This window comes from Dendronephthya gigantea, unplaced genomic scaffold (genome assembly GCF_004324835.1).
Source record: "Dendronephthya gigantea isolate DGI-Jeju-01 unplaced genomic scaffold, DenGig_1.0 000338F, whole genome shotgun sequence".
NCBI classification, from domain to species: domain Eukaryota; kingdom Metazoa; phylum Cnidaria; class Anthozoa; order Malacalcyonacea; family Nephtheidae; genus Dendronephthya; species Dendronephthya gigantea.
The window spans coordinates 83,921-97,476 of NW_021163348.1; the positions used below are offsets into that span (position 1 = coordinate 83,921).

The 13,556-nt window shown below is 37.4% G+C and overlaps 2 protein-coding genes and 2 long non-coding RNA genes across 6 annotated transcripts; 1 reads left to right on the forward strand and 3 right to left on the reverse strand.

The window, feature by feature from the left end:
• Positions 1–885: 885 nt before the first annotated feature.
• On the reverse strand, positions 886–1,584 carry LOC114542149. Its single transcript, XR_003689494.1, has 3 exons — positions 1,422–1,584; positions 1,141–1,253; positions 886–975 (listed from the first exon to the last, which is right to left on the reverse strand). It is a non-coding gene; the product is annotated as an uncharacterized LOC114542149 (long non-coding RNA).
• A 939-nt stretch (positions 1,585–2,523) lies between these two features.
• LOC114542151 lies at positions 2,524–3,213 on the reverse strand. The gene is made up of 3 exons (XR_003689495.1): positions 3,199–3,213; positions 2,766–2,839; positions 2,524–2,611 (listed from the first exon to the last, which is right to left on the reverse strand). It is a non-coding gene; the product is annotated as an uncharacterized LOC114542151 (long non-coding RNA).
• Positions 3,214–3,959: 746 nt separating this feature from the next.
• LOC114542142 lies at positions 3,960–10,281 on the forward strand. Of its 3 annotated transcripts, none has more exons than XM_028561889.1 (11): positions 3,960–4,621; positions 4,700–5,218; positions 6,562–7,246; positions 7,490–7,609; positions 7,731–7,817; positions 8,081–8,290; positions 8,825–8,989; positions 9,245–9,328; positions 9,522–9,602; positions 9,683–9,771; positions 10,049–10,281. In XM_028561889.1, exons 2-11 carry the CDS (start codon positions 5,131–5,133, stop codon positions 10,126–10,128), a joined length of 1,689 nt encoding a protein of 562 aa, XP_028417690.1. In that variant the 5' UTR covers positions 3,960–4,621; positions 4,700–5,130; the 3' UTR covers positions 10,129–10,281. The 3 variants fall into 3 exon arrangements, with proteins under 3 accessions (XP_028417690.1, XP_028417691.1, XP_028417689.1); XM_028561890.1 differs by having other exon boundaries at positions 4,831–5,218; XM_028561888.1 differs by lacking the exon at positions 3,960–4,621 and having other exon boundaries at positions 4,632–5,218.
• LOC114542150 (putative tRNA pseudouridine synthase Pus10) lies at positions 8,522–13,504 on the reverse strand (the record flags this gene model as incomplete). The annotated part of the gene is made up of 16 exons (XM_028561899.1): positions 8,522–8,910; positions 10,519–10,579; positions 10,658–10,757; positions 10,946–11,044; positions 11,154–11,197; positions 11,357–11,420; positions 11,555–11,608; positions 11,695–11,827; positions 12,000–12,056; positions 12,172–12,214; positions 12,311–12,393; positions 12,636–12,721; positions 12,911–12,993; positions 13,067–13,115; positions 13,237–13,298; positions 13,390–13,504. Coding segments are annotated over 15 exons (1,111 nt in total), but the record flags the coding sequence as incomplete, so codon positions are not given.
• Positions 13,505–13,556: the final 52 nt, after the last annotated feature.

Consider the following 13,556-nt stretch of genomic DNA (forward strand, 5'->3'; position numbering starts at 1 on the left):
TAATTGGAAAAGACAACATTCACAAAATGAGGACAATTGCGATGAAACAAAAAGGAAAATTTTTCATGATACGAGTTCCGCATTGGACTTCGTATGAACAATTATTAAGATCAATAAATTACACTCACTGTTATTGCAAAGTCACCAAGTTGTTGCTTGATCGAATCCATACTCATGAACCATCGCTGTTGAATCTCAGACCTTCATTTGTAAAAACAAAAAAAAATGTTTCGGAAACCACCAGAAGTATGTCCAGTGAAGCGGCAGGGACAGCCCCACCCGGCCTGAGACTAGAGACGGGTCAGACAGCCCCCTCCTGAGAGCTAGCCGACATTTCAGGTACATCAGCTCCATTTCCCATATGTACGCTCTGGCGGAAATTCAGTCCTGGCAGTGGTGCAGGGTCAAACTTCAAAGCGTCACAAATTTCCGACATTGCTTCTAATCCCTTTGCTTTTGACCTATAAAACTATACTAGTTTCCTTTCGTCGATTTTGAGAAAAAACACGATTCAGCTATTTGTCAAACTATTTACATGCGATGTAATGTTTGAAATTCCCTTCGGTAAAGCTCTAAAATTGATTTTCAAAGAATGATATCCACTGAAAATTGGGATTTATGTAGGCTGTAGCCTGTCCACCAATGTATATGAAATAAGTCATACTTTTTTCTCAATTTCTGTATATTCAATTGTCTTCGAAATTCCGACAAAACCCAAAATTTCCAACAAAGCGCTTATTTTACGAAAGAGGAGTGGGGGGAGCTGAGGGCACGGGGATATTCCCGCCACCGTCTGTACATTCTGGGTAGTGGGTACCGCTATGCATTGTACAAAATTAATTCCTGTGCCTGTAAAATAAACGATTTCGAATATAGTAAAAAATCATATATATATTTATATATATTCACCTTCATCACCGACAAACCCACCAACTGCCGTGGCACACCCGCATATGCTTTGCACATTGGAAGACACTATATAGAAAAACAAACTTTTTTGGCGCCCCATTGAAAATTTTTACAATCATATAGTCAGCCCAAATTTGCGTGATAATTTTTACGCGACAATAATGTTCGTTTCATGGCATGATAACGGGAGCCATGTTCGAATAACTTCAAAATCAATTAGTCATTACTTACATGAGTTAAGTTTACACACTTGTGACAATAATACGGATATTCCTTTCGACAATGCTTTTTTTATCAGCCAAGCTCCGACGAACCTCTTGTCTTGAACCTCTTTGCCATCATTGCTATATAAGAACAAAGAAAATGCCAATGGAAAAAAAACATGCAACAGAGAGTTGCTTTTCATCACGCTCAAAAAGTCATAAATTTCGTCTAATGCAGAGTTTTGTGGAGATGGGAAGCAATGTTAACGCTATAATATACATGTAAATGCCCTATTTTAGGATTCTTACCTAGCCAACGGCACAGCGAACGACATTGCAAACAACGCGCAAAGCAAAATGAAAACTTGTGAAAATTTCATTGTTTCAGCACAGGTAAATCACGACGGTTTTAAAGACTCTCGAAAAAAAAATCTGGATACTTCCGCTTCTAAGGACAATCCTGAAATGCAGGATGATTGCCAACTCTCTCGCTTTTTATGCAATTTCTAAAAATTGCCATCTTCAAAAATGTACACACGCAACGTTCTTAAAATTACTAAAATAATTACTTTGAGTGTTCTCACTTTAGCTATATGTATTCAGCCAGTTTAAAAGTCTATCTTCTGAAATTGAGGATATACCGCAAATGTAAATACAGACAAATTGTTAACCACTGAACAATTTTTCTAAATTACGAAGAAAATTGCCTTTCCATTAAAGAAATATTTCCTTATTTATCCAGTCGGTATTGGGTGCACATTGATATTAATTTGTGGTATATGATTAGAAATATATTTTAATGGATATCTTAATCGTTTTGAAATCATGATAATGAATTAGCCTCACCATGCATATGGTAGCTATCCACTTTTAAATGACTTGCGAGACTAGGTCCTGACACGAATATAGCTTTTTGAAAAATTAGCTATATAGATATGCTTCAGAGTCGGAGATATATAGCGCCACCGTAGCAATAATGCAAGGATCCAATCAGAATTGTCACAAAAATACGACTTCAAAATCAAGACACATGGCGATTTGTCTTTTCTGAACTTTTACAAGGTTATAACTGGCAATTTGTCTGAACAAACATATTATTTCGCCCACTTAATCGGACTGATAATAAAGAAGCCGACCCTCAAAAAATTAGCATGCATTGCGCACGGCCTGGTGTGTTGTTTACAAAGTGAAATTACTTTATATTTACTCCCAATAAACAGTAATTAATCTTCCTAATATGCACTGTTTGTCGGTGGCGGGAAAATGCACAAAATATTTAATGGTGTTTATAGAAGTTAGAAAACAAGAACAATAAACAGTATTTGTGCCAATTATTAACAGTGAGCTTCCTGTATACTCGTTGCAAAATTACTAATTTTTAATCTATTCATCGATTTTTACAATACATTTGATATAAGACAAATAAGACCACTATACAAGACTTATATTCCAGTCACTTCCTCGTTTAACTCTGAATAATTCACATGATCCGTATCGGCCTAAAAAATATAGCAAAACAGTTAGAATAAACATAGATTATCGTACATACATACAGAAGAACTTGGAGTACAGTAGACTTTGTCTTTGAGCAAGTCTTTTCACTCGAATAATTTGTGATAATAAAATGGGCCAGGCCATCCTGAATCAACTTACCCAAAATCTTCAGTTGCCATTCTTATAGAGACGAAAACAATCACATAATCCTTTGGCCCTTTTGGGATCAACACCTGCAAGATTTTTTAGCAAAATTACGCATTCGCGTTTCATTTGTATTCATTTACGCGCCATGTTAGTGTACTGCAGTATCCAAGTATCCAACGAATTGTTTTCCAAGACCTCTTTATATGCATTTAATTACATTAAAGTTTCTATGCTTAAGTGACATATATTGCTCAAACTATCTAATGATTCTGCGTGTGATTCTTGTTTTGAATTCCTGCAGTTGAAACATTTAGAATTTAAATTTCCCCACACTATCAGTAGTCAGAGAAAACTGAGGATATGCTTGATAGGAGTATTTGGGTAAATACATGCAGGTGAGATTTGTAATAAGTTTATTTTGATCAACTCGTTACGATGAACAAACCTTGGTCAATTCTGCCGGTTAGCACAAATATCTTTCGCCAGATCAAGGAGGACCCGGATATCGTCATCCTCTGGCCCCAGTTCAACCGTAGCTTCGTCGTTACCACTACATAAAATAACCAGATATCTTTAGCTATAACCTTTGGAGGAATTCTCAAGTGTATAGGTTTAAAACCTCGCGCTATAGTCATGCATTTATGAGCGGAGTTTTCAAACTATACAGGCAAAATGCATGCAAAATTATCTTTTTTTGCATCAATTCAAACTCACCTGTCTTCCAGCTGTTCCACGAGTGAGGCCTCGCCACTTTGTGCTTTTGAGGAGCCAAGAAGAACCACGTGTAAAAAGAGAAAACTCAAAAACACGAAGGAAAGTGAATGCTTCATTATAAAAAAATTAGCTTTCAACTGTGCGGTCAGTCTATAACATCAATGCCCTCGTGAAACTCTCATGTGAAAGAAATCACTGAATATGATGTGTTTATATACTTTCCCACAAAATGGAAAGATGTGAATAGTTGTTCACTCTAATCGCTTGCATTTTTCTTCTAAAATAACTTAATAGGACGTTTATTTGCATTTTTAAACGGACAAAGTTTGGCATGAGTGAATTAGAAAGACAGGGAGGCATGCAGTAAAATGTCGGTATGAACTCTTTGACCCTCAATTTGTTGACATAAAATGTACGGATGGTTTGTCGATTGTGAAAGTTTTGAGGATAAAATGAATAGTTAAAATGGACATTCCAATTACACCGACGGCGATGAATTTAGCGGCGAGGTGTCAACATACTAGACGGCGAAACAAGATGAAGAGAATAGCTTTGGAATTGAAGGGATTTTGTTCATAAAAAGATGATCATTGTCCACAAACATATAATTTAGGGATTTTTGTCTGAATAAGTCTTGCAGTGTTTATATGACAAAATATACGTATCACATTCTAGCTTTCTCCTTCCCTACAATGTTAGAGAGATACTCTCGGAAAAAAACCGGATTGCAGACAGTCCCAGACACCTACGAGGACTTCGATGCTGCAATTATTTTATGGAAAAATAATTGAACGTTTACATGAATGGTTTTAACAAACAAATATCGCTATCTACGGTATTAAATCTGGCTGTATAGCTGTAACAGTTACATAGAGTTGTGTTCACCTCGTGCCTATCAACGGGAGATGTTCCTCCCCCAAGCACGGCAATATCGCGTGATTCAAGTTTGTTGTTTTATATGGTTTAAATAAGCAATGAAAACTGCGCGTTATATTACCATGTAACTATATTTATCAGCCCGGCGTTTTGCAAGTCTTTGTAGGTCATAACTTGCAACAGATTAGATTGCACGACGTCGGCTGTTCCTACTCCTAGCACTTGTAATGTATCATTCAGGATAATCACGAGGGGTTTCGTGAAAGTAACCACAAATGGTAAGTTAATTTGGAGAACGTCTTAGATCTTTTGATATCATGCTGTGTCGTACAACGACATATTTAATTTGTTAACAGATAACAGAATGACTTCATGAGGTAATGTCACAGCAAGTCGCCAATACATGTGAACGCATTATATTAACTAAGGTCGTTCTTAATATAATATCAACTCAGTTGATCGCTGCTGTATAATTGTTTACAAGCAGATATCTGTTTGAAACGAGGTCCGCAAAGATCGCTTCAGAATGTGGAATAACAACAGCAATGCGACCGTATCTTACAGCAGTTTGGATAAACATTAAACACTCCTTTGAAATGGAACAAATTAAAGTGTGTTCATTAACAGATATATCTATTCTGTGGCATTAGCATAAACGTTATTCTGAGCGCTGTGTTGCCCTGAAGCCGTTGTCTTGTGCATGTTGAAGTTCAACGAATTGTTTGGTTTTAAAAGAGCAGATTGTGTTTAAAATTGGATCAATACGGGACATTGATCGCACGTAAGCATGACTTCCGTGCTTCGACGATTCACGTTGGTGCTTTTGGTGACACAGATATTACTGGATGTCAGTTCTGCGTATCCTATTGCGAATGGTAAGAATGATGGTTTCAATTCTAGCGTAAATCAACTATATATCTGCTGCTTTTCACCACACTGACAAATCAACACAAATAATACATATTCATATAGTCGTGGCTTGTCCACTGCCAAATGGACACGTCTGCGTTGAATTTCCAGCACTGGACATGTAATGTTTGTCCAGAATAATTATATCAAATAATCGCGGTAATTTATTAATGTCGCTATCTAGACCATATTACCCTTTTACATGCAAGCGTCTTGAATGAGCGCAAGGGAGAAATTTCACCTCAAGTTTACAAAAAGCCAATCTGAGTGTGCACATATATTTTTATAATGTATTAATGAAAATGGTTATTCCTAAACGATGAATAATGTAGTTAATTAAACAGTTACGAGGATTTGTTTTCATCGTATTCTTCTGTCGTTTTCCGCCTACAAATGACACGAGATTTTGTCTTTTAAAATCAATCATGATTTATGTATTTACGGCATATTAAACCTCATTGACTGTTTTGGTCAGTTTATTGACAAGATAACTGGAGAGCAAGAACAGATTACCACTATTTCTAACCAGAGCTTTGGCCTGCAAATACAATAATCCAACAGGTATCCTTCCATGAAAACAAAGCCACAAAAACACACGAATAGGCCGTTAAACCGGATTAATTTGCGATAACATAAAACATTAAACAAAGAAGCTATCCCATAAGAGATTAGGAAGTTCAAATTACAGAATGGTTTAGTTCCCATGATGCATTTTGTAGAGAAAACCCGAATGTGTATGCCCAGCATACTGCATCATTGGATTTAGAACTAAGAAGTGAAGTTTTATTTAACGATGTGGGACTTGACAGGAAAGCTTTCAAATAAGAACATTTAAATTTGTTTTGGAAAATATTTTTCTGATCGTATCGCTGAACAAAGATGCCGCTTTCTTGATATTTTGAGGAAAAACATCTGGCCTTTTTTACCTTTTGCCAAGATCACACTACAAAATACGTTTCCTAAAATACTAAGGTACGAATAAACAGAAGAGATATAATCTGGACAACGCTACATGAGGTTTATCAACAGGAACCATGTTCATTCGTACAGATTAACCGTAGCACTTTTAAGCCCCGTTTAACACTTGCAATTTTCGCTGCGATTTTCTTCTTTTGATAGATGTGAACGAGTAATAAGTTATGAACGCTCTGACGTATAAGAACTCTTATTTGAACATCAGTAACTAATTCACTCGTTCACATCTATCAAAGAAGATAATACATAAAATTGCAGCAAAAATTGCAAGTGTAAGGCCTTACGTGGCAAACGTGCCAAATGCACCATAACAAGTGTTGCGTTGTTGTTTTAGGGGGAAATGAAAAACTAAACAGATTCGAGCGTTCGCTTCAACCAGGCTGCGGTCGAAAAAAACATCTTCGGAACAAAGATGGCCTGATTGTTGTCAAAGGCGAGGACCTGTGGCAAGGGGGGGACGTATCGTGTTCGTGGATTATACACGTATCGCGCGGGACTCTCGCACAACTTCAGTTCGCCAAATTTAACATCGAGGACTCGTGCCCAGGGATATGTCGGTGCAACTACGTCGCGGTGAAAGAAGATATTGGGACAAAAAGACCGGTTATGAACAAATACTGCAACGAAAGGAAACCTCCCAGGGATCTAGTATCCGGGGCTAACAAAGTTCGTATACACCTCAGTCTAAAAGCCGGTAGTCGTCGAACTGGAAACACAAGTTTTGTGTTCAAGTATGCTATTATGTCAAGCGAAAAAACAACAGAGCTTGCCACTCATGGAAACAAGGATATTCCGGGTAATGATAACAGCAATGAACCAAGGAATATTCGCGTTAGGAAACGTGTACCTGGTGACGAGGGTTCTGACGTTACCGCGCAGCGTACACAGCAAGATCCTGGGCCGAGTAAACTTACAATAATTCTAGCCGTCGCTATTCCGGTCGTGCTCATTTTCCTTGGAGTCGTGTTACTGATAGCGTACTATTATTATTACACAGACAAAAAACAGAAGGAAAGCGGGTAAGAACGTATACTTTTTATGACGTCATCATATCATGACGTCACCACTTGTCACGTAATGACGTCACAGCATATGTTGGATCGGTGATAATGATATAACTGGAGTGAACATATTAACTACTCTAAATTTAACAAAGTTGGTTGCCGTGGTAACCCCACGTGATAGGATCTATCACGGAGATGTACAGAGAGGCTGTACCCATTTCTTGATCAGAATAAGGAAATATATTTGTGTACTTTTAGAGAGGACATACCGAAGAGCGGAGCCACTATCAGTGATTTGATCATGAACAGCAGCGTGACACTGACACCGATGTTCAACTTGGGGAAAGCAAGACGTGAATCGACGCAACGAAAAGAAAAGTGAGCAGGAATTATCAGACTGTTTCTTTATAAGAGGTTTAGCGAACGTCGAATAAACCATCGATGCGACAGGAGATTGTTGGTAAAAATGATGCTTGACAAGAGTATTGTTTATTTCTAGAGCAAGTAAACTTTATGACGACATGTTGCAAAACTGGAGGAGAATGAATGATGATAAGAAGAAGCGAGAACTAGCCAGGGTGGAAAGGTAGGAATAGTTATCCTTTTCTAGAACTGATCTAATCTTCTAGATCAGAGGTTATTAAGTGACTTAAAAACTTTTTCAATGGCTTTAAAACTTTTAACAGACATTTCGGGTGAAGATCTTCTTTGTCTGTAGCAAACTCGAAGGAAAATCTCGTAGGAAAATCTCGAAATCTTTTTCATTAGAAGTGGTCCAAGGACGAACACAGTTTCTTGGTTGTTAATGAAGATGCATGTCCTATTTAGTTTAAATTCTTTATATTACAGCGTGAACACGTGGGAATCGTACAAAAAACACAAACAAAGGCGCAATACAAGAGATGTTGAAGATGCGAATAACGAAGCGTTTGCAATGCTTGTTAGCAACGCCATTAATGTCGCGGCCGATACAGTCCCTCCTCCGGAAACCCAAGAAAATGGCGAACACGAGGTTAAGGAAACTACAGAGGAAGTTGAGGAAAAGCCTAGAACGAGCAGGTGGGCAGGCAAATATTGCTGAGGTCAGAGTAAACCGAGTCGATTCCTTAAGGCATGGTCTGGAAACTTGGCAAAAATATTTTCATAGTGAACAGTTAAGATAGTGGATTCTCTTTTCTATACCCTTTGAAATATTTATGATCAATATTTCAAATATTTGTGCACAGTAAAGCTTGACATTAAATCTTGACTCATAATTATACACTTTGAAGTTGATCAAATTATGTCCGTTAACTATAATTTAATTGAACCTCAATATACAGGAGAAATTTAAGTCCGAATTTCTCTTCAAATGCATGTTTCTTTAGGATAACCAATAAATATAATGATGTTCATTATAGCCATTCAAGGTATCCTAAACATCGTGCATCGTTTTTTGCGCGTCTAAAATCATTTTTGAAAGTCTCTCCCAAAAATGATGTTCATTTGGTTCACCCAACAATCTCACGCGATGAGCAACCATCGTCAGCACTATTGATCACCATGACGACAACGTACATACCGATTTAAAATCTTTCTTTAATCATTCCTTAGTATTTTGATCAAGAGAAGCTCCGACAGCATTCGTAACAGCCGTGGCTCCAAGGTCCTTTCCTGGAGCGATGTTTCGTCCAGCAAACCTGAAGAGGAGAAAGTCAATTCATACAAAAGAACCAAAAGTGAAACGGAGTTGAAAACGTTGCCAAGAGGAAGCGGGGGGTAAGCTTAAGCCCATTTTACACTACGCAAACTTTGCGTAGTTTAAACGGGGCTTTAGAGATCATGATTTAGTGCAGAAAACAATCCAAGTTGATACGTATTCTTAATTCGTATGGTTAACAATTTTTAACTATGGTTATGGCCGGCCAGACAACACGATAAACTTTTTCTAAATTCAGCTTTGATTCTTGAATACAGTTTTTTTAAAACTCTTGACTTAATTTAGTAAGGATTGCTTCCCTCAAACATTTCTAGTTCAGCTCATATTCCCGCCATTGTTGTGAGCCAGCCGAGTGTTGATGCCGAGGATGATGAGACTGAAGCTAATGATACTGATAGGTATGGAATTATATCTTTCTACTGCTGACAGATGGAATATTAGTAACACAAGAAAGCGAGGAGAGTATTATTATTCATCAAACACGGATTAATACTGTAGCTATGAACTGCCGAAGAAATCCATTACAACACATACATCAGGTGTAGCAGAATCACAAATACACAGGAACTAAGTATAGATGATGTTTTATAGATTAATCAAAGTGGACAAACACTGTCCTAAAAACCAGAGCGGAGAGGGGAATGAACCAAAGAGTTCCACAACATACAGCTGGTACGTTCGTATAAAAAAACTACCCACGCCTGTGGTTTTACCGTTTTTACAAACTAACGTAAACCATCTTGTTGTTGTAGTTCAGAACATGTTAAAGATATTTTGCGAGAAAGTTATGGCGAAGAGGACGAAGACTGGTTTCAAAAACCAAAGAAAAGCCCTTCGCAAGGCAAGTACCAACTGTATCTTTATGTACTATATTATGTACTATTATGTTCTATTATGTACTATTATGGACTGTAATGTACCATTGTGTACTATTATGCACCATTATAGACTATACAAAGTACTATCAATGTGTACCGTTATGTACTATTGTGTACCGTTGTGTACTATCGTGTACCATTATGTACTATTGTGTAAACGTAATTGAGAAGAAATATTAAAAAATACCAAATGTAAAGAGTCGAACGAACAACTGTAATTTCTCGTTATATTCATAATAGGCAGTCTACATGGAAACTCAGAGTCTAACGTGAAGTACCAAGCCATGAAGACGTCTGAAGATAATGACGACATTGATTGAAACTCTTCCCGAGTCACTGGGCAAAGAATTTAAAAAAGACGCTCTTTCCTTGAGGATTTAGACAGAGGAGCGCACAGTTGATAGCATGGGTTGTATGTACCAATGCAGAAAATTCTGTCCACACAGCAGAAGACCTTTTAAGGAGTATTTAAGTATAAACTTATTCCCAGCTTATATTAGCTGATATATCGAGATTGGATGTAGTTGCAATCCTTTTTCACTTGACCCCCGAGTTTTAGGGGAGATTTTCAAGCATGCTGTAACCAGCAAAGAAGTAAAATATAAAAACAGTCCAATACTGTTGATCATCTGAACAGTTCCCGGAGACGGGTTATAATTAATCATACTGACTTTCTATGAATGAAAATTTATGAAATAAAGTTTTCTTACCAGCTTTTTCCCCTCGCGTCCTTCATGTGTCAATACTCGGAGGCCAATCAACTTCTACTGACTGGAATTGAGAGAAAATATGAAAATCAAGTTGTTTTCTCATTTCCTCCATATCTTCCATAATTCATTCCCAACCTACCACAACGTCCAGTTCAAGTATATCCGTTTCTTTCTTCATAATTGTACAAAGGTTTGGCTGCGTTCTGCCAAAATCCCCGTGAACAAATTCTTTAATATATCTGCATGAAGTTCAGCGGTTAAAGAAAGATTTTCAAGATTTAAAATATCGAGGGATCTCATTTACCCGTGTTCAATCAACGGCTGTACCCTGTTTTACAACCAGCATCCCTCTGTATCCCTACGCCATGCCAGATCACCCGTCTCAGGGTGAGTTAAAGGACTCGATGATAAATTTGTAAAAGGATACGTTCCCGCCTCGGTACATAACTGAAGTGTGAAATGTTTATCATCAATATATTCTCCAAACATGAACAAAATTTTACGTTGGCGAACAGCTAAGGGACGTCTAGGTACACGAGAGTAGAAATTGATCTGAGTATCTGTATGTATATAGGCATCCACCAGGCCATTTAGAAATATATTTTTTAATTCATGATACAAGGTTTTATAAATACCGATGTAGGACTCTGAGCGGTGTCTTTTGATCAAGTGTGACATTCTTAACAAAAAAAGCATAAATGAAATTGAATAATAATACTTAGTACAGAATTTCACAGTCGAGGACTGTAAACAGAAGTCAATGCGGACAATATATATTACACAGAAGTTAACACAACTGAAACTTTTGCCTAAAATAGTCCCTACAATATTCACTTACTTTTAAGTTCATTAATGGTTTTAATTCCTCTTCAGTAAAGCCATCAGGAACATAAACTAAAGCTCTAGAAAAGTGATATAATACACATGAAAGATTGGTTGTTTTCGCAACACCAAAACAAAGTTCGTCACCTTTTCATAATCAAAGTTATCTGCTATGATCTACTATGAAAATACCACGGACACTGGCGGAACTTACCGATATGTCTTCGTTTTACTGTTTTCCCCTTCTTTTAACTTAGAGCAATCTTCCCTAACAAAACAGAAGATGCTCTTAGAAAAAAATTCTCAAAATCCCTGGACGTTGGGTGCATGAACAATTCGTGAAGTTTACAAAACCTTCCAATCATTTGCAAGTCTCTGATCTGTATATCTTCAGTGGATGAGTTGACTCTCGTCTGTAATTCCTTGACTTGCTCAAGAGTTTGAACAACTTTCCGTGGATTGATCAGCTCCAAGATGAAAGGCCGACCTACGGGAAATCATTGAAAACTGATATCTTCTTTCCTTGATCGCTACTTCCACTGGTTCAGTTCTTTTGATTCAAGGCAGTCCGTCTCTAAGCGGACTGTTCACTGGTTCAAATTCATTAGTTTAACTGTTTAATGCTGGATCAAAGTGGAGAGAAAAACTGAAATCTTTACCATTGCCTAGCATTTGTACATCCACGTCTTCACGACCAGCTGATGAAAACTTTGAAGCTGAAAACAATTCATAATTCTTTCTAGCAAGAAATGGTACAACCCAAAAACTTTTATTTCATCAAAGGCATGCAGACAGCCAAACACTTAGTGTAAATTCAGGAACATCGCTCACTGTTTGGTAAAAAAACTTTCTTAATTTCCTCCGCTACGAGCTCCTAAAGTACAAAGTGGTAGAAATAAAGATCAGATGAGGAGAGTGTCTTTCCATATTTGAAGCAGGTTTTTACGTTCCAAGGAAGAAAATTACCAACTTCAACTGAATGTTCTGTCATTCTCTCGCCGTTCACTATCCACGGTGATTGTGATAATGTTCGCGAGTACTTGTTATAACGACCTGAAAAGCAAATGAGAAACGTAAGAGGTAAAAATTTAGAGGCTAAGTGAAGATTTCCTGGGAGCTGTTTGAGTCGAAAATATTTTACGTTGACGAAGACATATTTGAGGAAATTATGAGCTTTGTTCTTTGCTCAACTTTGAGATATCTACGTTTATGTAAAATGCCCAAAAGTTACGACGCGAATTTCTGTAACATGCATGGATCTGAGCATGGCCGGAAACCAGTCTGTAGATACGAACCTGCAAGGAATACCGATGCGTTCGAGCATTCGACTTTTGTAAGTTCACAGTATGTTTCAACCATTGCAGGTGGACACTTGCCAACTCTAGTCAAAACAAAGAGATAAAATAAAATGGTGAGGCAATGTTGACTGAACTTGGAATCTTGCTTTGAACTACAGATTTGAATTTAATTGTATAATTTTCAAAGGACAAATCAAACTAGAGAAATATTTTTCAATTGTAACAATGTAAATGTACAGAAATTGGGTAAGTAATTCAGTCTGCAAACATACTCATTGAATTCCTCGCTAGTTTTGAGTGTCTGAATGCAATTCATGAGCTGAGTGGAGGTAACTGTAGGTTCATTCTCCGAAACCTGTAAGAGTATTATCAAATACACACAATTGAGACCTCATGCATAAAAAGAGAAAATTCAATTCATCCAATACCTTCGTTCTTTTCCTTGGGTGACATTTGAAAACTTTTTTGGTATTTGTCCTAAAACAGGTGAATATCACGAAAATGCAACTGGCCTACATTAAGTCATGCAATAATGTGAGCTCGAGTCTCTGGATCAGCTGACACTGCAGCTCAGTATTAAAATGTTGGTGATACTCACAGAAAGTCCAGTTCTTTCATGGCTTCAGGGTGATCAAGGGTTATGGTAATTGTGAATGGACTCTAGAGATATAATCAAAGATTCCAGGCTTCTGTGAGTCGTATATAAAGATATAGTTGGGGTGAAAAGTTTTTTTCTGTATAACTTCATTACCTTTTTATTGAATTCTACATCCAAGACCTGCTCGATTTGAGGGCCCCAAACAAATTTGAGGCATTCTTTGAGACGAAGAATATCCTCAAGCACTATCTCTTCTGAGTAGCATGAACTATGAAAAATAGCCTCAGCTCAATACTTTCACATGGTTTTACAGACAGATG

Excerpts from the sequence above, each read along its gene's own strand:
- LOC114542142 (XM_028561889.1), top strand. The coding sequence starts at position 5,131 with ATGACTTCCGTGCTTCGACGATTCACGTTGGTGCTTTTGGTGACACAG. Across the intron at positions 7,610-7,730 it reads TCGACGCAACGAAAAGAAAA|AGCAAGTAAACTTTATGACG; the intron begins GTGAGCAGGAAT and ends GTTTATTTCTAG. Across the intron at positions 8,291-8,824 it reads GAAAAGCCTAGAACGAGCAG|TATTTTGATCAAGAGAAGCT; the intron begins GTGGGCAGGCAA and ends ATCATTCCTTAG.